Source organism: Pangasianodon hypophthalmus, chromosome 8 (assembly GCF_027358585.1).
Source record: "Pangasianodon hypophthalmus isolate fPanHyp1 chromosome 8, fPanHyp1.pri, whole genome shotgun sequence".
Classification (NCBI taxonomy): Eukaryota; Metazoa; Chordata; class Actinopteri; order Siluriformes; family Pangasiidae; genus Pangasianodon; species Pangasianodon hypophthalmus.
In genome coordinates, this window is record NC_069717.1 from 11788975 (window position 1) to 11813468 (window position 24494).

Here is a 24494-nt window from a genome sequence, read left to right on the forward strand (position 1 = left end):
TCGCATATGTTTCAAACATTAACAAAGCACTTAGAAAACAGCATATTTACCTGTCCCAGTCACTATACCTACTCTTTACACTGACATAGAATCAATAAAATACTTCAAATTCGTGTTGTTTTGCATTACATTGTGAATCTATTTAACCTTTCATGCTTTAACTATCGTATATATATAAACCAATCCTGTTAAATGAACAAATTCATCCTTGGTAATTAGGTGGAATATTCCACAAGTCACCTGTTCAACAGGAAATTGAATCATCTGAATTTCTTGAAGAATGTGGGAAGAAGAAAAATCAGTTTTTCCTCATTTCCCTCTTATTTTCATTAATTTCATGATATTGACCGACAAGTTTAAAAGTACAACACTGTTATCCAAATTAACAAGACTTACAGACTTAATTGTTAATTTTAAAAAATACATTTTAAGTAAATTATTAGAACGTCTTCATGTCCTCAGGACATTAGCATGAATGCTGGTTTACCTCTTTTTTGTGTATTTGTTAATTCTATGCTAAAAAAACAAAACAAAACAAAAAAAAAACACACTGAGTTCTTCCACTCAAGTTCTTCCACACCAAGTTCTTCCACACAGAGTTCTTCCACTCCAAGTTCTTCCACTCAAGTTCTTCTACACATTGTTCTTCCACACAGAGTTCTTCCACACAAAATTCTTCTACACCAAGTTCTTCCACACCGAATTCTTTCACACCAAGTTCTTCCACTCCAAGTTCTTCTACACCGAGTTCTTCCACACCAAGTTCTTCTACACCGAGATCTTCTACACCGAGTTCTTCCACACTAAGTTCTTCTACACCAAGTTCTTCTACACCAAGTTCTTCCACTCCAAGTTCTTCTACACTGAGTTCTTCCACTCAAGTTCTTCCACACCAAGTTCTTCCACACCAAGTTCTTCCACACAGAGTTCTTCCACACTCAAGTTCTTCTACACCGAGTTCTTCTACACCGAGTTCTTCCACTCCAAGTTCTTCCACTCAAGTTCTTCTACACCAAGTTCTTCTACACCGAGTTCTTCCACACAGAGTTCTTCCACACCAAGTTCTTCTACACCGAGTTCTTCCACACAGAGTTCTTCCACACAAAATTCTTCTACACCAAGTTCTTCCACACCGAATTCTTTCACATCAAGTTCTTCTACACCAAGTTCTTCCACACCAAGTTCTTCCACTCCAACATTGGCAAACCATGTCTTTATGGACCTCACTTGGTGCACAGGAGCATTGTCATGCTGGAACATGTTTGGGCCCCTTAGTTCCAGTGATGGGAATTTTAAATCTACAGCATATAAAGGCATTCTAGACAATTGTGTGCTTCAAAGTTTGTGGCAACAGTTTGGGGAAGATTCACAAATGGGTGTGATGGTCAGGTGTCCACATACTTTTGGCCATATAGTGTGTATTCTCTTTAAAATTGTGCATGTACATCATGCTTTTTACGATAGCCCATTTGAAAGGGGGCATGGAAAACTGTGCTGTCCACTTCAGTAAAGACTCCATACCAAAAAGAATCGCAAAGTGTTAAGACATATATATATTACTGCTCATCATACAGAAAAGTCTGTCAGCAAATCAAAAGTAATTAGTAGCCTTAAATGTTTTACTTAACACCTACAGACTTTCAGGCTTTTGTAGCCTGCTGTAGGAGTTTAGAACAATGAGGTGGCAAAATCTCATAAATGAAGTGTCCTGTGAAATGAGCAAAGGGTATTGCTACTTCTTTACACATTCTGAAGGGGGAGACAGATTCTTCACAGCATTTTTCTACAGATGGATATACAGATAAGTAGGCTGACCAAGCTTTACTGAAATGCAGGTGGCGTGACTGCGGTAGAACATCTGGTCTGTGGAAATTACTCTCATATGTTAATCGGGTTAAATGTTTAGGCAGAATTAGCACAGTAAAAGACATAGTTCCCTCTTTTGGAATAATGTATCAGTGCAGCAACCTCTGAATAACTGAATAAACTGAAAATTACGCATGACAGAGGATCTCAGTAATAAAGTTATTATTAATAGTAATAAAGTTATTATTATTATTATTATTAATTTATTCATTTAATATTTATTTATTTTATTCATAACATTGCCATCTACCAATGACTTACTCAGTTTCCTCTTTTATTTAAAGGCGGTGCTGTTTATTTTATTTAATCCCCTTTTCATGATGTCTGAACCTACTGTATGCTGACAATTAAAAAAGGAATATTTCATGCAATAGCTAATTTGGCAGATGACATACGCAGGTCGAAGGAATTTGGCAACTTGATTGTTTTGAGATTATTCATTTTATAATCAACCTCTAACTGAATGGAATTGAATTAACACATGTAATGTACACTGTACATTTATCAAGAAGCAGTTACTGAAGATGAATGAATGAATCATTTGCAGATATATAATACAAAACAAATACATTCTCAGCGAAGGTCAGTTTATACATATCCATTTTCCATACTGGTTATCTTACACAGGGTTGCCGGGAGCCTGGGCACAGGGTACCCTGGACGGGTTGCATAATCACACCCACACCAGACAATTTAGAGAAGGCAATCAGCCTACAGTGCTTGTCTTTGAGTAGAGGGCAGAGGCAGGAACTGAACCCCCCCCACTCCGGAAGTATAAGGTAAATGTGCTAACCACTAAGCCACTGTGCCGTCACATGTGTGCGTCTGTGTGTAAACTCACGTATATATATATATACAATTTTTTTTTTTTTTTTTTTTTACAAATTGTACTGAGACTAATATTTTTTTTAAAGCAACAGGCTGCCACACCAAATATTGGCTTTGTTTCATTTATTACTGTTTACTGCACGTGCCTAAGACTTTTGCACAGTACTGTATATATATATATATATATATATATATATATATATATATATATATATATATATATATATACAGTATCTTTCTCTCTATCTATATATACAGAGAGAGAGATACTATGCTATGTACATAGATAGAGATAGATGGCTAGATATCACTAAAAATAAAGCTCTGCTGCCATCTGGTGGATGAAACAAGTCACTTTATTTACTTTTCCTTTCAACCTATTACATGAGAAATCTTAAAGGATCTTTAAAGGTAAAGTAAAGTAAGGGCCACATTATGCATTATGGGTATTCTGCTGACGCTAACCAATTGCAGTGCATTGTGGGATTGCGCATATTGGATGTGTTATTGGACATGAATACTTAAAAAATAAGAAAGAAGTCACCAAATGTGTTATGTAGTGAATAGGGTGTAGATTCGCACGGACGGTCTCTAATGAATGACATAATATAAATTAAGCTTCCTACAAATAGAACTTTATGAAGTTATAATTATAAAATTTAAGTTCTAATTATAAAATTGGCACTTTAAATTATGAAATGATTATGAAATGATAAGCTAATAACCAGTCTGATCTATCTAGGTTTTTTTCCCCTAATGATTGTCAGCCTTATTTATATAGTTTATTTTTTATGCTCATGTAAAAATGTACACAACGCATAGATCGAAAGTTTTGTGGTCCAAGTGTTGACTAATCAGTCGGATAACTCGGGTAATACATTTATTCCCCAAACTCCCTCTTGTAACTTAAGAGTCAGACTCTTATTTTGGAGACTCGACCTGAAGCAGCGACCCGGAAGAAGGAAATAATGATCAGTGTCTACAAGTAGACTGCATTCAGTCTGAGGTCGAGTAGAAGGTAAGCTGTTAAAAGTTGTCCGGATAGCAGCTAAGAAGTGGATGATGAAGTAAATGACATGATTTCACTTCAGTTGCTTGTAGCACGCTGTTGTGTGGAGCAGTCATGATGTGTGTGATGAGGTGTGAAGTTGCGGTTTAGCGCGCAGCGGCGTTAGTTAGCTAGCTTTAGCGTTAGCTAGCTGGATGATGCCATGTTCTCGGGCTTTAAGACGCTAACAGCTATCTTACTGTGACGAGCAATTATTTGTGGCTTTGCAGAGAAAGTCGCATTTAGCTTCGGTGTTTTTGTTGAAACCTAGCTAGCTAGCTAATGTAAAGTTAGCCGTGTTGCTAGCTAGCTGCCTGTCGAGTTGCCAAACATTGTTTTTGAAGTTTTTTTTTTCCACTTTTATTACCAGTTCTCTCACCTCAGGAGGAATCCCTGAGGCTATATCCTAAATACCTCTGTACCTGACATGTAGTCCACTACTTAGTGTATTAAACAGTGGCGTCTACGCCCTGGTGAGAGTGCTTGTGTAGGCAGTGAAGGTCTGTTTGGGATGGTTAGATAGCTAACGCTGATAAGGCAAGTGACAATAGCTGTAAAGAGACAGACTGTACTGGTGATAGCAGTATCTGGGCTTAGCTTATGCTAACAAAACAGTGACGCCATACTAAAGCATATTATGTATAAAAGAGTTTCTTATTTATTTTTAGTAAAGTATGTAACGAGAGAAAAACAGCGAAAAAAGAAACAAATGGTGAAAAGTAGATTTTATAGTGACTTGAGTGCCCAGTAGAAACCATCACAGAATTTCTAATGGTTTCCACTACAAATACCATTACAAACCATTAGCTAACCATTAAAACAATTACCATTACTGATCCTATATGGTATCCACTAGACGTAACATCCCATCAATGTACAGCAACAAATTACTAGTAGAGACCCTAAGGAACCATTACAGTTTCCATTAAAACCAATACAATTCCTATTATAACCATTAAAACCATTACACATTCTATGAGGGTTTTTGTTGTTTGTTCAGCAGGGTGGAGGTTTAAAGTCACTGATACTGAACCATATCCAAAATACTCAGAAATGAGGTTAATATTTGGGCTTGATGCATGCTCAGATTTTGTCTGACAAATACAAGTTTGTCTTTTTTGTTAATGTTAAGGCATGTTAATATACACTTCTGGGCAAAAAAAAAAAAAAAAAGGGCCAAGCCCAAAATAGCAAAATATTAATATTAACAGTTCATTGGCGAGGAAATGAGCAAGAATTAAACGAATAGATAAAGAAAGTTAGAATGTGATAGCTTTTCCCTTTGATTTCTTTAAACGTCTTGTGGTCCTTGATGGACTGCATCAGGTGTGGCAGATAACCAAATAATAACTAATCTGTTAAGAAAAAACATCCCAGAAGATATTTTTTGGAAAGTTTTGTACACCCAGACATGTGTTAGTCTGAATTTTGGATGAAATATTTTAATTATTATCATTCGTTATCACTTTTTGTGCGTACAAGAAGACTATATAACTGAATTTCCCTGTTTTTAGCTTTTAGCTTTTCCTTAAACAAGCAGCAAAAGCAAAAGTAAACCAGCAAACAGTAGCAGAGGAGCTTTCAGGAGTGTGTTTGTTTCATTCTTGCTCATTTCCTGACCACTGATTTGCTGTTAAGACCATTAAAAGCTTAATATTTGCCATTTTGGGTTTGGCCCTTTTTTTTTTTTTTTGGCCTGGAGTGTATATCTTAGACGTACGGTAATAACACACACACACCACCACCATTTAGCAGCAGCACTGAAATTAATACGGAAATAAAGCCAATCTAATCAGACGTGCGATGGTGTGATGTGACCTGACCCCTAGCGCAGTTAGTGATACTGTTACTTTTGATTATTTTCTCTAACAGCATGTCCTGAAGGGTGTTAATTATACAACATATAACATACAACAACAATTTGTCAACGATTGCTGTTTTTTTTTTTTTAAAGTGTTATTGAACACGTTGTGTATTTAACTGTTATTTATGTTTAATATTGTGGAATATCTGTGAACCAGCTTTTGAAGACAGAAACAGCTTTACCTCTGACACTGGAGACTCCTTCCATAAATGTTAAATAAACATCTCCTAACAGAAAGTTTCACCGTATCACAGATATGTTTTTCTATGTTAAATAACAGGTTTTTCAGTTCGTTTATTGTTAGGCTTAGATTACGTGGAGCGTCTTAACTCTGAATTATAAAAATGCTAACACATAAGAATGAGCGTGATATTATAAAGCTGTGATTTGCGTTACAGCCGGCACTACTGTCAGAACTGCTGTTATAAAAAATTAGTCAACACCTTCTGACCGATCAGATTGAGAATCAGCGTGCTGCATGAGAGACAATGTGCTTTACAAAACCTGTATAAGGAAATAATGTCTTTGTTGTTTGCCAGTCTGTGGCGAGGTATTGCGAAGGTGTCGACGCTACAGCCAGTTCACTGAACATGCTCCATTGATAAAACCTAGTTAGATAATAAATCAAAGATTAATGATTAAAACAGTGCAGCAGTTTGCTCTTATCATATCAAGAATGAACATAGTGTTTACTGTCTGCTTTTTACTGATACGGAAAGATATGATCGTGGACTTGCAATCAGCTCGGATCATAGCAAAAATATAATAATTGTGTCTGGTCTGATAATATATTGCAAGACTGATTTGACATCCTCATATCACCAGTCCTGACTGACATCCCTAAAGATCACAATGTGATTTTTTTCATTTCACTCATATTTTTTTTCACTTTTTTTGTAGTGCTGTTATTATTATTTAATGTAAATTCTAGATAGTTTGGGTTTACCTGAATGTGCTTAGATCCTGGACTGTCCTTTTTGTCCCAGACGTTTCAAACATCTTACTTCGTCCTAGCCTCATCACCTTTGGGATGTGTATCAGTTAACAGACTGTTCAATGATTTATGTATAGTTTTGCAGAAAGACGTGTCGGTGTTTGATGCCGTGGAATAGCAGCGAGACGTTGCTGTTACTGCAGTCTTCGAGTGGTTTAATAAGTGATCCATATTTGCTTGTGATTTATGCAAGCACACAGAGAATCACCTACCTGCATTTACAGTAACCCGAGTAACACTGGATCATGTAGCCAAATACAGCTGTGATGGCAGTAGATATTTGAGAAGACATAGTAAATTATTTCAACCTTCAGAAAACTGTAAGGGATCGTTCGAGAAGTCATTAGAGCTGCAAGATAGTAGGTAAAATAATAACAGTTATAATAATAATACATAGTAATATATAATATATAAAAGTTATAATAATAAGTACAGTCAGTTCAGGAGCAGAATATATTTTTTTTAAATCAGTTTAACATTTTAATTCAACAACAAACAGCACATTATAAACTGATTTTCCTTTGAATGTGTAAACCTGTGATTCAGAATAAGACTGGTTCTGAATCATATTCTTTTCAATTCTAACTCTAAATAAAAGTAGATCCAGGATAAATGATTTAAGAGTCACTAATGTTTAGTAGTACGTGCTTATTTATTTTTAGCTTCAGTCATCAGTTTTGCAGTTAATTAATTAATTGTGCAAGCCATAAGTCATTATCGCAATTAAAATACAGTAAATTGTGCAGCTCTTGAAGTATTGGTGAGCTTTCAATCATTTTTGTTTCTGTAAGAAAGTCCAAATTTAAAGGAACTTACTAAAGAATTTTTCAAACTGGTTAGACATGACTGAATGGTGCTTGTGGATCTGTGATCTTTCTGTCAGTTTCTAACCGTAGAAACCTCCAGCTCTACTCGTTTGGCATGCGTATGCTCTTACACAACAATCTGTCTGTCGCAACCTTTCAGGTAACCATGGCAATGACGGGTCAGACGTCCTGTTCCTCCATGAGCAACCACACCAAGGAGCGGGTCACGTTGGCCAAAGTGACCCTGGAGAACTTCTACAGCAACCTGATCTCCCAGCACGAGGAGAGGGAGATGAGGTGAGACAGTCCTGTATGGTCTCAAGCGGGTGTTCATGATGAGTATAGCTCACTTACCTTTAAACCAGTCCAGCGGGTTTGAGCACTACATTAACATCCTGAGCGTCTCAGCAATGCAGTGGAGTCTCTTCAGAGGTTTTCCTACCCTGAGGGAGTCTGATGCATGTGTGGGACGAAAGCAGTGACTTTCATTCCCTGTTCCAGACCACTGTGGAAGAGATTCTGACTCATCCCAGGGTGCTGAAAATATCACATACTGACTCTTAAAGACAATCTGGAGATGTGTAAGATACACTATATGCCAGTATTTAGGTTTACTAAATGTATAATAGCAAAATATAACTTAGTTATAAAAGTTAACTCGATTATAAAGTATAACTGCTGCATATAAAAAAAAAAAAATGTAACAGCCACAAGGGTTGGGCGATATGATATAAAATCGATATCATGATAAATTATGTGACGATACACTTTTATTAGATATCATGCATATCTTTTCATTGATTTTTTTTTTCCCCAATAATTACAAACTGACTAGAAGGAGCTATTGTGAAATCATTTTGTCCTTAAAATAAAAAAGCTAGTGTTAAACATTATTTATTTATTTTCTAAATAAAGTATATAAATAAAGGTGGGTCTTTTTTTTCAGTATAAGTCGTCACTTCTATTTATATAGCACATTTAAAAGTCACAATGTGTTGGCCGAAGTGCTGTACAATAAATCCAAACAGCAGTGAACTAAATAAAATACAAATGAAATGGAATAAAACTGAAATAATTGAGTAAAACATTTAACAGGTCATTTAAAATTCATTAGTTAAGCATTAAATAAGATGTAAAAAATGTAATCAATTTTGTTATAATTTTTGTTATTAATAATAAAAAACAAATTTATAATTTATAGCAGTTTTCTAAAATGGTAAAGTATTGTATTGCTGGTAGTTTATGCATACATTAGATAGATACATTAGATAGCAATACATGTCTTATGTTGTCAAAATGCCTTCAAGAATCGTGATAAGATATTCCTAATAGTAACAAAGTAAAATGAACGAAAGGTTTGGTGCAAAAATGTACATACAGGTGACAAATTAAACGTAGTTAAAACGTAGTTTTTCCTTATCACACTAGTACACGTACATCAGTCACTGAATGTGTGCTTTCTCATTTCTATTTACTGATTTCTTTCCAGTGGATTTAATGCAGATTATTTTAATCACAGTTTCCATTGAAAGAAAAGGTCAAATAAGGTTAGCAAACTTCTGCCATCCAGCATCAATAATGAACCCGGGGTTTTTTTGGGGGGGGTCATTAAGACTTTATTTATTTTACTTCATTAATATTCGCGGATGTGTTTTGCTTCATATTTAAAGGTTAGTATGGGTGAGTGGTGGGTGTAGGACGTAACAGACAGGATAGTCGGTAAAACAGGACAATAGACAAGACAAAACAAGACGGTAGACGTGACATGGACATGCTATTTATCAGGCGGGGTGGGAGAGGGTACGGGAGGGGTGTGCACTGAGTAGTAGTTGATGAAATGTTGGTTAATTAATATGTTTAACTCCAGCTTTGGTTTCTGTGAATGTTGCGTGTATGCGCGTGTACTTTAGTTAGGTGTGTTTGTGAGCGTTATGCCTGAGATGTGCGGTATGGCTTTGGTAATGTGGTTTGTGTGTAGGAACTGTTTTGTTCCTACAGTATTGTTCGCTCGTGTATGTAGGTGATGAGTGGTGTCCAGTTAGAGTTAAATTTGGTAGTTTTATTTTTGATTAATGCAAACAGTTTTTCCATTGTTATGTAGTCGATTATTAGGTTTTTCCAATGTGTGATATTAATGTTATTCTTTGATCTCCAGTTTGTCAGTATGGTTTTCTTGGCGATGGTTAGCACTGTAAGAAGGACTGTTGTGTTTTCTTTATGATGTTGATCCTAGATGTGTCTCCGATTAAGCGGAGTGAAGGGCAGAGTGGGATGGTGTGATTTAGCCTCAGCATTTGTTTCCAGAAGTGCTTAACTGGTGTGCGGTCCCATATGGCATGTATGTAATCGTCTGGTGTATCTTGTGTGCGGATGTCGGATTCCCCGGAGCCTATTTTATACATCCTACTACCTGTGTAGTGAGTTGTATGGATTGTGTTGTATTGTATCAGGTGCAGACTAGTGTAATTAGCTATGAGGGACATGTTCTGTAAGATTTGTGGCCAAAAAATGTTTTCTGGGTGTGGTTATTTTCCCATTTTTTTAATTTAAGATGGTATTTGCATGGTTGGATTTGGATATTATTTTATATATTCTGAAAAATCTTTGAACCCTGCTTCAAAGTCACTTAGATTTTTTCCCTCTTGCCATCTCGATGCCAAAGAGCAGAGGTGCCATCTGTGGTTTACCTGTAGCACTTATATTTATGACTCCTTGCTACGGCAATATGGGAGACAACTGAAATCTACACACTTCTGCTTTCTCATCTAAAGCGGCATTCAGTCAAAACAAGAATAAAATTCTCCCTGTGGAAAAGCCAGTTCAGTGAAGCGGATACAGGACGTGAATGATGTTTGCTTTTGTTGGCGTTTACTTTCGCTTTCATGTCAGCTTTATCTAGATGAACTTTGACGAGCCAGTAAAAACAAATGTGCAAGACTGTGGTGTCTCGGGTCAGTAAAAAAATGCCAGAGCTGGTGCCAGAGGGTTGCTTTGCTGTTTTCTTCCTGGTGGTTGGGACGCATCTTTAAAAAAAAAAAAAAAAAAGCCACCCCATCCACCACGATATGTTGGTTTTTTTGAGGTAATTTTTTCCCCCTTTGTCTGCTAGGATTTTTATTATATTATATTGTATAGATATTATGTACTTAACCGTACCATGAAGTGCACAGGTTTGGAAGCATCTATTTCTCTACTCATTTATTCTCTATTTTAACTGATCAATCATAAACACATTTATGCATGTAATAATGCAGTTAGTTAGTTTTATAACAGTGCAGACGATACTCTCAATATGCCAGAAAAGTGTATTGTGCAATAATTTAAATTTCACTATATAAACATTTCATCTGATTGCTCAGCCCTTTGTTAAAATGCTTTGTGTGTGTGTGTGTGTGTGTGTGTGTGTGTGTGTGTGTGTGTGTGTGTAGGCAGCAGAAGTTGGAGAAGGTGATGGATCAAGAGGGACTAGCTGATGAAGAGGTGTGGAAGCAATGATAATTTAAATTCATCTGTCACATTTGATTACATTTATTATATATATTGTTATGTAATATTATATATTTATTATTTGTATTATTTGATTATAGTTAAAAATGCTACGAAATGTTCATTTTAAATCCGCATTTATTCCACTGAGTCCATATAAGCGCACATTATTGTAAGTTATGGTTTTTTTTGTTTGTTTGTTTTTTTTTTTAAATAGCTCTACAGTGACAGCTTTGCCCTCTATTTTTGCAGAAGCGTATTCGGCGCTCTCAGCATGCAAGGAAGGAGACAGAGTTTCTGCGGCTCAAACGAACCCGCCTCGGATTGGATGACTTCGAGTCACTCAAAGTGATCGGCCGTGGTGCTTTCGGAGAGGTATGGGGTTTTTGTTTTGTTTTGTTTTTTTTGTTTTTTTTTGGTCTGGGATTTTTTTTTTGTCATATGTAGTTTTATATTTATATCACATTGCATGCAATTCTTCAGTTCCTTTTTTTTTTTTCAATCGGCTTTAGAGAGATTTGGCTTACACACTTCTCTTATGTCTAGGTACGTCTGGTTCAGAAGAAAGACACAGGCCATGTGTATGCCATGAAGATCTTGCGCAAAGCTGATATGCTTGAGAAGGAGCAGGTACAGCTGCCTTAAACAGAATATTGATCATTTCTGTTACCCAGATTGTAGGTTAGAGACTCCTGTAGGTTAATAAAATATTGACTGAAAACAAACCTGTCATGTCGTAGCTTATATATGAATCTCAGATTGTTTTGCACTCACTGGAGTGCGTAGAGTTTATGTTATAGTTATGTGAATGAAGAACGGAGTGATGTAGCGGTGTAGCGGTTTCTCAGGTTCTCTCCCATGTGCTAGGTTGGTCATATACGGGCTGAAAGGGACATTCTGGTGGAGGCGGACAGTCTGTGGGTTGTGAAGATGTTCTACAGCTTTCAGGACAAGATGAACCTCTACCTCATAATGGAGTTCCTACCTGGAGGTGGGTCCAGTTTATTAATACACATGTAGGCTTTGAAAAAAATTCAGCCACTGTTGTAGTCTCTTGATGAAAATGTCATAGTCATGTCATCCAGATTCAATTTTAGCCCATTTAGCTGTGCTTAAAATGGCACATATTGTTAATATTTTGTTTTAAAATACTTACAATCTAGAAAAGAAAGAAGAAAAAGGCAAAATGCAACTAAACAATTTTAAGTATCAAGAAGTGACTTGGTAGGCCGCTATGTCATCAACAGGGCGTTTTACCTTGCTAATCAACCAGAGAGAAAAACCCTGGTCCCTACTGACTTTTGCTGCTTAATGTAGTCAAATAAATTAAATTAACACCAAACTGTATTCTTTTATATATCTAGGTAACGGCACTATATAGCCAAAGGTGTGCGGATATCTGTCAGTCACATCTATATGTGCTTGTTGAACATCTCTTTCCAGATTTTGTTCCCCTTTGCTGTTATAGTAACCTCCATTCTTCTGGGAAAGCTTTCCACTAGATTTTGGAGCATTGCCGTGAGAATTTGTGCTCATTCAGCCATAAGAGCACTAGTGAGGTCAGGCAGTGATGTTGGGTGAAGAGGCCTGGGGTGCAGTCGGCATTCCAGTTCATCCCAAAGGTGTTCAGTGGGGTTGAGGTCAGGGCTCTGTGCAGGCCACTCGAGTTCTTCCACTCCAACCTCGACAAACCATGTCTTCATGGACCTCGCTTTGTGCACAGGGGCATTGTCATGCTGGAACGTTTGTGCCTCTTAGTTCTGGTGATGGGGAAATGTTAATGCCAAAGCATACAAAGATATTCCAGACAATTTCATGCTTTAAGTTTGTGGTAATAGTTTGGGGAAGACTCACATATGGGTGTCATGGTCATGTGCCCACAAACATTGAGCCATATAGTGTATTTTGTCATACATTTAATTGAAAGAATCAATGATCTTCAGAACAGATTCTTTTTCGAAACGAGAATCCTTTTATTTTCATGGCTTAGTCAAGTCAAATGAAGTTTACAGTGCCTCTCTCAAACACAATGTGCTTTATGTCTCTGCAGGAGACATGATGACTCTGTTGATGAAGAAGGACACTCTGACTGAGGAGGCTACGCAGTTTTACATCGCTGAGACGGTGCTAGCCATCGACTCCATCCACCAGCTGGGTTTCATCCACAGAGATATTAAACCTGACAACCTGCTACTGGATTCAAAGGTTAACTTCAAGTTCATTTAGAGAATTTAGATAAATTGATGAGTGATTTGCTGCATTAATTATTATGCAGATTTTAGACTTAGCAGTGTGCTTGCTATCTCACTGCATAGTTATCAGTTCTATCTGTTTGAGGTAGACACAATATTTTGTATGTGTGTGTGTGTTTTTGCAGGGCCATGTGAAGCTGTCTGATTTTGGCTTGTGTACGGGCCTTAAGAAGGCTCACAGGACAGAATTCTACAGAAACCTCAACCACAGCCTGCCTAGTGATTTTAGTAAGCCAACATGTCTTTTACTATCATGCCACTAATTATAGTATTACACTCTACAGTTATCTCTGACGTTTTTGAATCATCAGTTTAATCCCTGAGCTGTTTGTCCCAGTAACGGGGCTTTGCTTTCATCATGAGTAGCTTTTCAACTCCTCTTCTGGGATCAGTTTCCTTCAGCAGTGTCTGTTTGCACTAAATATGATGCTGTTTACACAAAGGCTGCCTCCATTAGTCAGGGGTTTGGATGACAGTAGCCTGTAGATCATCATTCAGGGAAAGTGACAGATTTAAAAGGGAAGGCGGATATTCGCTGGTATTATTATATTATTGGTTACACTTGACATCCATGTATCGTTTTTATAATTTTTGGTTTCAAAACATTTCATAAAAACAGATGAGATAGTAATCAGTGGTTAGTGATATTATATGTAGATAAGCATGTGCTACATAAGTAATACTCTCAGTAGAGATGGTGTGATACCACTTTTTCTTTTCCAGTGCATATACTGGTACTGAAATCCTGAGTATCAGCCGATGTCTACCTAGCAGATATTTTTTTCCTTTAAAAACTACTGAGTTTTAAAATTATTTTATGAACTGATGCACTTAAAAAACATAGCTGAATAAATGCATCTTTCACACAAAAAAAATCACTTATATTGCAAAATAATAATATCAATTTTAATAAAAATGTGTTTAAAAAAAAAGATCAAATCTCTCTTTTCCAGTTTCAAAAAACTTCCAATCTTTTCTGTTTGTGACAGGATCAGATCAGATGAATTATTTTTACCTGGGCATCTGATCAACTTTTATTTATTTATTAATTTATTTATTTATTTATTTTTAAAGCAATGTAAGCAAATGTTGATCCTGAGTATTGGATTGGTACCATCTGTAATGCCACAAAAATTAATTTTTACTCTTACTGTCGCATTTTATGTCTCTTTAAACATTTGATATTAGAATTATAATAGAGACCGGTATTCTTACTGACCTTTTGTTTATTCTCCCCTACTATATACACTTTAATGAGACACCAGAAAATTAAGAGTAGACCAAAAATATAATATTTTGTGCATACTAATAACTTTCTGCATAATTTTCATCTCATTTCTATTTGTGCTTAGTGGAAATAGTGCAGTCTTTATCTAACTTAATAGCATTTTATCCCCTTTGTCTATTTAGTGCTAATAGATGCTGCATTTCTCTCTGCTATAGTCACCTTGTGTTTTAACACACTAAAACTCTCAGAGTGAAAGACCCGCCCTTGCTTCTGATAGCGGTTACTTTCACATCCTGCTGATTTTATCTCACTGAACTCTGACCTGGGAATTCACAAGTGTTGTTGTTGTGAGCCAGAAAAGTGGGTAGAAGAAAAACAAGTGGCTGAGACTGTGCTGTCTTTGGTTAAAAATAAAAAAAAGTAGAAGCTGTTTATTATGAACTTCGCTGTTTCATACTGTTGCTTGGTGCATATCTGAAAAAATTAGCTAAGTAGTAAGGGTATAATGATACACCCTTGTGTCTTACATACAATACAATACATTTTCAATACAGCACAAATAAGCATTGCCTGAGTATGTGCTCTAGGTTTCCATTTTCAGTTGATTAAAACATTCATTATTATGAAAGTACAGTAACTGTGACTTAATGTCAGTGTTTTTGCATGATCCATTTAAACTGGTAGCAGTATATAACGAAACAAAGGCAATATACATTAGAATGTAATAATGTCTGAAGCTTTTCTCATTCTGTTGTTCCCTGCCAGTTGTGCTCCCAGAGTCACGCAGCTCTCTGTAGCCTTAAATGTGTTTTTATATCTTGCGTCCTCAGCCATGGAATATGCAAAAAATTTGAGTTTTGCAGAGTTTGCTGTAACCTGAGCCTTGTATTAACACCATGTTTGTGGTATTAGCACCAGTGTATTGTACACATATTTGGCGGATACAACACAGCACAATGTTTCAGTCCACCACTCGCTGGCCATCAGCACTGGAAGCTGAATTACTCCCTAACACCAGACATTAAAGGTTTAGTGGAAGCCCGTGCTTGTAGCTGATCGTTGGAGCTTATACCCTAATGCGCTAGGTAGCGTGCACCCTAGTGTGCCTTGCCATTTAATATTACTATTTAATAGTTTTCTTTTAGTATGTAGGCTGTTGTATTCTTCCAGGTTCATTTCAGCAGTTAATTATCAGTTCAATGAATACGCTTTATCATTTATGGATGATTGCATGGAGCAATCGTGTCCACACACACACACACACACACACACACACATATATATATATATATATATATATATATATATATATATACGCTCAAGTTTTTGTGGAGCATTGTGCCTTTCCTCTCTTCCTGCTAGGATTTTCTTGCTAGCAGCGTTGGCATCTGTGATGTCTCCTTCTTTCACACTCCCTGCCAGGATGTAATAAAATCACTACGCTATGGTTGGCCATGTGGCAGCAGTTGCTAGGATGTCCTTGTTGACAGAAGGGTAGTTCCTAAATGTGTGCTGTTCCTAACATGGTGTTCCGTTTCCACTGCAGTTCTGCTGCATCCAAAGCTGTGTTAAGTGCTGGGAGGTTCTCCGAGCCAACATGAATAATGCTGCCTTCAGGGCCATGCTGTGCGTAGAAAGTTGACATGAGTGTGACCTTAGTTCAGGATTTCAGCTTTAAGAAATAGAGCTTTATTCCTCTACTATTGGCCTGTGTATAGTAGAGTGCAAAAGTTTGAGTCCCTCACGGTTGCTGGGTTTAAAAAAGGAAAATGTACCTTGATTGTACAACTTATCTACAAAGGAAAAACAAAGATGTTGAAAATGACATGCAGGTATACACTGAGACAAGTTTATTAAGCCTAGATTATTAAAAAAGAAAAAAGAAGGACGGACTGGTTTTTTATTTTTTGATGGGGTTATAAATTCAAGATTCAAGATTCAAAGTGATTATTGTCATGTGCACAGTAAGGAAAAGTTTCTCTGCCACATGGCCAACCATAGCGTAGTGATTTTATTACATTGCTTTCTTTGCTGTCCACATTGAATGCCAAGATAAATGCAAACTATTTTAAAAAATTAAAAAAAAAAATAAAAACAGACGTACACATACATACAAACAAACATAATAAAGTGTAGAATATAGATTATGTATATAGAAATATAGACTATGTACATCTGTATGTGTGAGTGTGCAATGTTGACTTGTGCAAAACAGTAGTACAGTAACGTATAAATATTCTGTAATGCATGCATGGATGCTTTGTCTATCACTGCATCATATCATATTCAAAAAGAGGAATGCAAAGATTTATACTCATAACTACATTAACAGTTGCTGTTTGACTTTTTTTTTTTTACTGGTAGTGTAGCTTGTAATAATGAAGGAACTTTGGTAAAAACCTAACACGCTAAAATGTCTTGTTGCTGTCAATTTCTCGGTCTTCATTTTTGTCCTAAGGGTGCACAAACTTTTGCTCTCAGTTGAAACTTAACATGACCTAAACTACACAGTCTACACAGAAATAAAGTGATGAGAACTGCTCTACTGATATAGTTTTCTTTCTCAGCAAGAATAGCAAGTCTTAGCATCATAAAAAATAAAAAACAATTAAATACCATGAACAGCAAATTTTTAAAAATGCACCTTAAATTTTTAAAATGAACTATATTCAGACACACAAATCACTCACACACACAGCATTATCACTCCCCGGTACATCACCCACACACACAGCATTATCACTCCCTGGTACATCACTCACACACACAACATTATCACTCCCCAGGACGGCCCTAGGTTATGTTTGGTTGCTGGTCAAAACAGGAACCTTAATATCTGCAGATTCATTGGTCTTTTTTTTTTTTTTTTTTTTTTTTTTTTTTTTTGTGTTGGTGATGTAAAGCTTTGTTTATAACCTCCAAACATTTATGACAGACTACGGTCAATAAAGAATAAAACACGATGGAAAAAATACAGAATATAGAAAAAGATATATTTCAAAGTAGTCCACGATGGGGTGATGTGATACTTTTACCACCCTGAAGTTGATTATTTTCCAATAAGAGCACACCCTGAAGTGATTTATTTCTTTTGTACCACAGGAATTTGCCTATGATTACAATTTTCAATTAACTTCATTTCACAATGCTTTTTATCCATTTAAATTTACGTTTAATGTTGTTGAGCGATGGCAAAACAAGTTAGTTCTTTATCACGTATGTTACTGCCATGACTAAACAGTAATTTCCTTACCAGCCTCTCTGTTTATTTCTTTCTCTTAGAATCAATAAACCAAAAAAACTGAATCTTGTCGTTAGTGAGAAAATGGAAAGTCCTGAAGACTCTCCCGTGCCTGAGACTCCTTCCATAAAAGCGTCACCATATCACTGATACAGTTTTATTTGTTTTTTTTAATCTGTTTATTATTAGCCTTAGATTCTGTGGCGCATCCTCCTATAAAGTCTCAATGAATGAGCTGTTAATATAGAATAACGATAGTGTATTAGAATGAGCGCATTGATTTAAGGCTGTGATTTGATTTAAAGCAGGAACTACAGTCAGAGGTGTGCTGTTATAGAGAAGTAATCAACACCTTTGAGAATTCAACACCGCTGTGGTGTAAGATGATGATTATGAACTTATTACAAAAATGAAACCTGTAAATCTTCAAGTCTATTTAAGTCAAGGACCTTCCCAGTGTTATGTCGTCATGTCCTGAGATCTAGTAAAGTATATATGAGAAGCAAAATGCAGGGAGCGACTGCAGAGTGCTTCACTAATAAATGGAGAGATAATACGAATCACAGTGTGCTGTACAACACAGCACGAGTTGTGCTTGCTTCATCAGAAGCTCTTTCTTTGCATGCTCAACTGATGAAGAACTTCTGCTTGTAATATCCTGTTTCTCTACACTGATGAAATTTGTACTACCTCTACATAACACATTAACTAGTAGGCTAGTATGTATTATGTTTTTATTATACTGCTCCTGCTAGAATTAACCTTTTTTTTTCTTTTTTGCTTCCCAGCATTCCAAAACATGAACTCGAAAAGAAAAGCAGAGACATGGAAGAGAAACCGGAGACAGCTGGTGAGTAAGGAGATGTAAACATACAGTACAGTGATGTGCTAAGCAGCCTGAGGGTGGGCTATTAATCTCACTCTGCTTTAAGAGGTTCCTGTTACATGGACTGGAGTAGATTAATGGGCTTGGTGTGTTTGTAGACACACTTGCATTAGTTTTGCAAGCTGAGGTGGATCTGTCTAGTTTAGAAGTACTAGTGAATAAGTGCCATGTGTGTTACTTCAGGCCTTCTCCACTGTCGGAACCCCTGACTACATCGCTCCTGAAGTATTTCTGCAGAACGGATACAATAAGCTCTGTGATTGGTGGAGCCTGGGGGTCATCATGTACGAGATGCTTATAGGTGAGATAAAACTCCTCATGTTAATGTTTCCATTCTGAATGGCTAAGGTTGTCTCACATGCTAACGGAAGATGGGTCTTTTACCAACTTGGTGTGTGTTTGCAGGTTACCCACCTTTCTGCTCAGAGACTCCTCAGGAGACGTACAGGAAGGTGATGAATTGGCGGGAAACGCTGACTTTCCCCCCAGAGGTTCCCATTTCCGAGAAGGCAAAGGATCTTATTCTCAGGTACAGTTTGCTCTTCCAGCATTATTAAGCATTTATACATTCTACCAAAATGCTTGTGAGAGTCGTACATGTTTTTTCTGCACTTAAGCTGGAAATTGCTAGTGTTTCTAATCATCTGAGTGCTTACAGGTGATGTAACAGCAGCTCCGAAAAGCTGTGATTCAAATCACAGGGTTATATTAATAGGATTCACTTTGCGCTTTCTGGTTTCTTGGTAACACGACAATCTATGCTTTGTTTTTCCTTATTAACTTCGAGAGAGGATAGCTGTGTGTAGCTGCTATAACACAAGTGATAACGGGAACGAACTTGTCTTGCAGATGTTAGACCAACATTAAATGTACCTATAAACTGATAAAAAGTATGACTTTGTTCATTAATAAATTGTAAAATTGTAATTGCTGGAAAGTTGCTATTGTTGATTAATTATAATCAGTGCTAGAGCAGAATGTCTGATGAGTTTTGTACGTATATTGTGATTGCTGTTGGGTTGATTAAAAATAGGAGTAGATTATGATTAGTTTCAGAGGAGTTAATGGTGTGTTGTGTTCTAGGTTCTGCTGTGAGAGTGAAAACAGGATTGGTGCTGCTGGAGTTGAAGAGATCAAATCGAATCCTTTCTTTGAAGGGGTGGACTACGACCATATCAGGTAGAACCTTTAAGTGCTGTATGCTGTAAGATAGGCTTGTGCGATACTGATTTTTTTCCCTGCTCGCAATTTTCCGTTTTAAAATATTATAATAAACAATGTAATTGTAAAGAACTGCTAGCCTGAAAAAGACCATAGGTGATCACAGCCGTGCTGATATTCACTATAACTGCACTCTTGCTCGTACAATATTGCATTAATACAACAGTTCTATAAACAATGAATTAATATCGAATAGATGACTTTTTGGACGCAATATGGCCAAATATGGTTTTGTTTTTGCGCCGCTAGTGGAAATCGATCCTGAAGAATCTACACTCACTTTATAGACGATCGGCTAGCTGGCTAGCTAGCTCACATTGATGTGTACATTCCCGTTAAAGATGTTTACAGTGAAATTGGTGTCTCTTCATCCTTTTCATCTTCATCTGAGTTTTCATATTATAAGTCAAAAGTTACATTTCTGAAAAGTGTCATTTGCCAGGTTTGCTGATGTCACTAACTCTACTGTAGTAACCATTTCGAACTAGGAAGTGGAATTTTGTATGGTGAACACAGACGATTGGAGTGACACAGTGAAATATCCCAGTGCGTTTATACTAAATATAAGCACTCTTGGAACGCTGCTCGACCAATCAAATGAGTGGACTGGAACTAACTGTTGTATAACACTGGAATAAAGATCCCTGGATATCATGGCAATGTGATATCGTATAGGGACGAGCAAGCTGTTATATCGCACGAGCCCATTGTAAGATATTGATAGTGATCAGCATTGTATGGCACTTACTTCTGAATTACAGCTGCTCATTAACAGAATTATTTTCATGTGTACCATCATGCTAAACAGTTATCTTGTAGGTTAGAGGATCTAAATACAAATGTGATTATTTTGACAGGGAGAGACCCGCTGCCATTCCAATCGAGATTAAAAGCATCGACGACACCTCAAACTTCGACGAGTTTCCAGATTCAGACATCCTCCAACCAACATGTACGTTCAGGGAATGTTTTTTTTTCTTTTGTTTCTGGTTTCTGTTATACGTTTACTTACCACCATCATTTAAACTAACATTCTCCTCTCTCCTCTTTCTTAGCGTCTGTAGTGTCCAACCACTGTGAAGCTGATTTAAAGAGCAAAGACTGGGTCTTCATTAACTACACATACAAGCGCTTTGAGGGCCTGACCGCCCGGGGGGCCATTCCCTCCTATATGAAATCAGGGAAGAGATAAACACAGAACCCTGCTGGAGCTTGTGTTTGTCCTTTAAGGAGCCTTTTTTCCATTGCTTCTCATCACTGCGGATTGGTGGACTTCTCCAGACTTGTCTGTTTCCTGTTTTGGGCCACGCTGTGATGCATTCATGGTAGTGGACTCCTCCTCTTCCAGCACTTGTCCTACAATGTTTTTTTTTTTTTTTTTTACCCAAGCTTCTTTAGTAGAAGCTGCTAAAGCTATTTCTAGTCATCTGTTTTGGCTAGGAATGAAAAATTTGGGGCTAACACCTTTCAAATTCTGTTTTATCCCCATAATAGAGAAATGTTCCTTTTGACTTAATTAATAATTTATTTAGAAGACTAGAATGTGGCCAGTCCACTTTCTACCAGGGATTGCTTTTAGTTAGCGTAATTTACCATCGAAGAATTCTGCTCAGTTATCTGCTGTAGAAATTTGAAGTATACACATTTTCAGTAAACAAAAATAAGAAATGGACTCTTTGCAACATTTTTAAAGTCCAAGAATTTGGACGCATTTGATTTTTTATCTTTTTTTTTTTTAATTATTATTTTTTAAATATAATCTTTCACAGTGCTTGCCATCACATACTTCACCTTACAGGAGATGGCAAAATGCAAGAGGCTTCTCTTTTTGTTTATGCAAACAATTTTCAGTGTTTGAAAGCCTAATATAATGTTTGTGAATCTGCCTACAGGGACAAACATTGCCTTAAATTTGGATACTAGACGAATGTTCCAGTAATCACTCGTTACACCAGCAAAATGTCCCTCTTCTAGACCTGCACACTGAAACAAAGTTTTTTCCTCTGTTTATTTTCTTTACAGTATACCAGCCAGTGATAATGACCAAGTGACATTTTGTAGACCAGCTTATTTATCGTGATTCTTTCAACTGCAGCTGTAGCTTTACCTTGTAATTTTACATTTGCTGGATGTTCATGCTCGCACTAAATTTGAAGCTGTTTTCCTTAAAAGGGCTCGCTTGTTCATGTTTACCTTGTTCAGTTTGGGAACAGAGCATGAGTCGGATGAGCGTTGCGGTTCAGTGTGCTGAATTTGTTTATTTGGTTATATACTCGGCAGTCTTCCATGTTGATACTGGGCTGAAAAAGCATGTTAATAGAAAAGCAATATTTTACCAAAGACTTGTTACTTTTAGCAGCTGATGCACCCTTGTTATGCCTTCAAGAAGCTTGATTTGTACTCGAAATTGAGTTTTCTACCTTGTAGGTTAGCGCATCTTGTAGAGTAGTGGCGAAAAAAAATAGACTAGTAAAATTATTTATCCTGGGACAGTAGCTGTCTATTGTCATCATTCCAGTATGGCTAGTAGTAGTTGCACTATTGTATAGATAACTCACGCATCGTGAAATAAGGAACGTTTGAGGGAGTCCGCAAACATTGTATATGACTCGGATAGGTCTTGCTCGGTCGGATTTCAATAGGTTCCTTCATCAGCATCATGTTAGAACGGAATCCTGTTCTCGAGAAGCTGAGCTTTTTGCGTCTTTACACTGTCCTGCTGTTGCAGGTAATGCTAATCAAATCTAGATTTAGCTTCGACTCAGCTGGACTCGAAGAACAGATCCTATTAGAGGTAATTGTACTTTCGGTCAGAACGCCTAGCACTATTCTGCTCGATTGTGACTATTGATTTGTTCCATCTGACTGGAGCAGGACGCAGTAAGTTTTCTTGTTTTGCAATACAAAATGCTGTCGGTTAAGTCAATAACTATCCGCATGGCCACACGAATCCAAAAATGCTGTTGACGAAAAGAAAAAGCACGATTGTGAGATTTTCCAAAATGCTGTAGTTTTTATATTTCAGGAGCTGTACAAGGGAGCACTGCGTTTTGTAAATTAGAGCATTATTTCACTGATCCCGTAATGGGTCCGTTCTGCTCGCATACTTTTGCATGAGTGCTGCTGGAATGTTGGATGATGATCTGAATGGCACGGAGTAAGTGTTTCATTACTTTTAAACTCTATTCTTCTTCTATTGTTGTGTGTTTGGCCCTCTGTTCCAGCACTGCGCAGTTTATTACTTATGAATGAAGCATTCCTTCTCATAAACAGTTTGTCAGTGAGAACATGCTTGATCAAATTATACACATAACACCCATTTGACTGCTAGAACTGTTTTTTAAAAAAAAAAAAAACGTGCTGAAGTCACTCAATCTCTGCTGTGTGTAGTTTTAGGAAGATGGGGCCTCATTTATCAAGCTGGATACGAACATGTTTATTTGTGAATCTTTTACACAGTCCGGTTAGTTCGGGAAAACGTTAATATCCTACACTAGCTCCTAGTTTTGTGTAAATTTACATATAAAGAGACTCACTAACGCAAACCTTAACTGATGGACTTCAAATCACATGATCAACAATAACTTTAAATCACTTATGTATTTCAGTTACACAAATTTATGAAAATTTAGTGAAACTCAGTCATTTTATATTAAAGAAAGAAGCAATCCAAACTGAATCCATAAATAAATACAAATAAGACTAGCTATACAGGTATGACCAAAGTAATGGCACCCTATAAAAGGAGCAAGGGTTAGTCTGTGCCTATGGTAGCTGATGTGCTACGGTGGCTGAGCTGCATTACTGGAAGAATTTACTGTATGCAGTGTGTAGGAGGTGCTCTTTCATCGGTTAGTCATTTTTTTTTTTTTTTGAGTTTTGTGGCCATCACTAAATGTGAATCAGCCGTGCCATGAGAGCACTTGGCATTTATCTACATACGCAGTTGATTACAAAGGTAACAAGCATTTCTGAAACTTTTATCGGGAATTTTTGATTCATTTGGTTTATGAAAACATTTACACACAATTTTTGTAAAAGACTGATAAATGAGGCCCAGGGTTTAGAGCTCGAATTGCACTGTTCTAGGAAGAAATCTTGATTACTGAAGTCTTGAATTTTGGGAACGTTCTGTTGCACAGAAGTGTAGTCATGGGTGAAGAGATGTACATTTGATTTACTTTCATGGTATGTATAGTACACGCAGAAGGCTGAATGTTCTAGAAACACACTGGTCAATTATATTACCTTTTCACACAATCATTACAGTAGCATAGTCTTTCTGACTAATTTCAGAATATTTATATACTATATACTCGAACCTTCTGGAATGAAGTCAGTGTGTGTGTGTGTATGTTTAAAGGGTTTGTATCATAAAGGATTTACGGCTTATTTATTCAAACCAGGAATGTGTTTGAGAGTATCCCTGGATTTGAGAAGAGTAGTGAACAAGAATGAGCTTGCTGTTCTTTTAAAGTATAAAATCTTATATAAAAACTGCTCCTGGGTTCTATAATGTTGCGTTCTACTGTGAGACGATGAAGTTGGGCCTCTCTCTGCCTTAATATTAAGTTTGTAGACTGTAGCTTCACTTCATAGAGCACCTTTTACTGGTTTGTTATTGAGAGAGTTTGTGGTGAGCACCCAATTTTAATGTTATAATTCAATAAAGCACCGGTTTATTTACTCTGTGGTGTGTGTGTGGTTTTTTTCTCATTTGTTCAGTGTGTTTGCATACTTAAGCAGTTAATATTGCATGCTGCTGTTAAAGTGT

At 36.8% G+C, this 24494-nt stretch overlaps 1 protein-coding gene across 2 annotated transcripts; it reads left to right on the forward strand.

Annotated features, from left to right (window-relative positions):
- Positions 1–3580: 3580 nt before the first annotated feature.
- stk38a (serine/threonine kinase 38a) lies at positions 3581–24406 on the forward strand. 2 transcript variants are annotated; one of them, XM_034306684.2, is made up of 14 exons: positions 3581–3712; positions 7567–7703; positions 10835–10886; positions 11145–11267; positions 11439–11522; positions 11760–11883; positions 12943–13097; positions 13270–13372; positions 18402–18463; positions 18683–18800; positions 18905–19028; positions 19583–19678; positions 20578–20672; positions 20776–24406. In XM_034306684.2, the coding sequence occupies exons 2-14, from the start codon at positions 7573–7575 to the stop codon at positions 20910–20912; spliced, it is 1404 nt and encodes a 467-aa protein (XP_034162575.1). In that variant the 5' UTR covers positions 3581–3712; positions 7567–7572; the 3' UTR covers positions 20913–24406. The 2 variants fall into 2 exon arrangements, with proteins under 2 accessions (XP_034162575.1, XP_034162576.1); XM_034306685.2 differs by having other exon boundaries at positions 3698–3761.
- Positions 24407–24494: the final 88 nt, after the last annotated feature.

Bases quoted from the DNA above. Each gene is read 5' to 3' on its own strand.
- stk38a (XM_034306684.2), top strand. From the start codon at position 7,573: ATGGCAATGACGGGTCAGACGTCCTGTTCCTCCATGAGCAACCACACC. The intron at 11,268-11,438 runs GTATGGGGTTTT...TCTTATGTCTAG, and splicing joins GCCGTGGTGCTTTCGGAGAG to GTACGTCTGGTTCAGAAGAA. The intron at 11,884-12,942 runs GTGGGTCCAGTT...ATGTCTCTGCAG, and splicing joins AATGGAGTTCCTACCTGGAG to GAGACATGATGACTCTGTTG.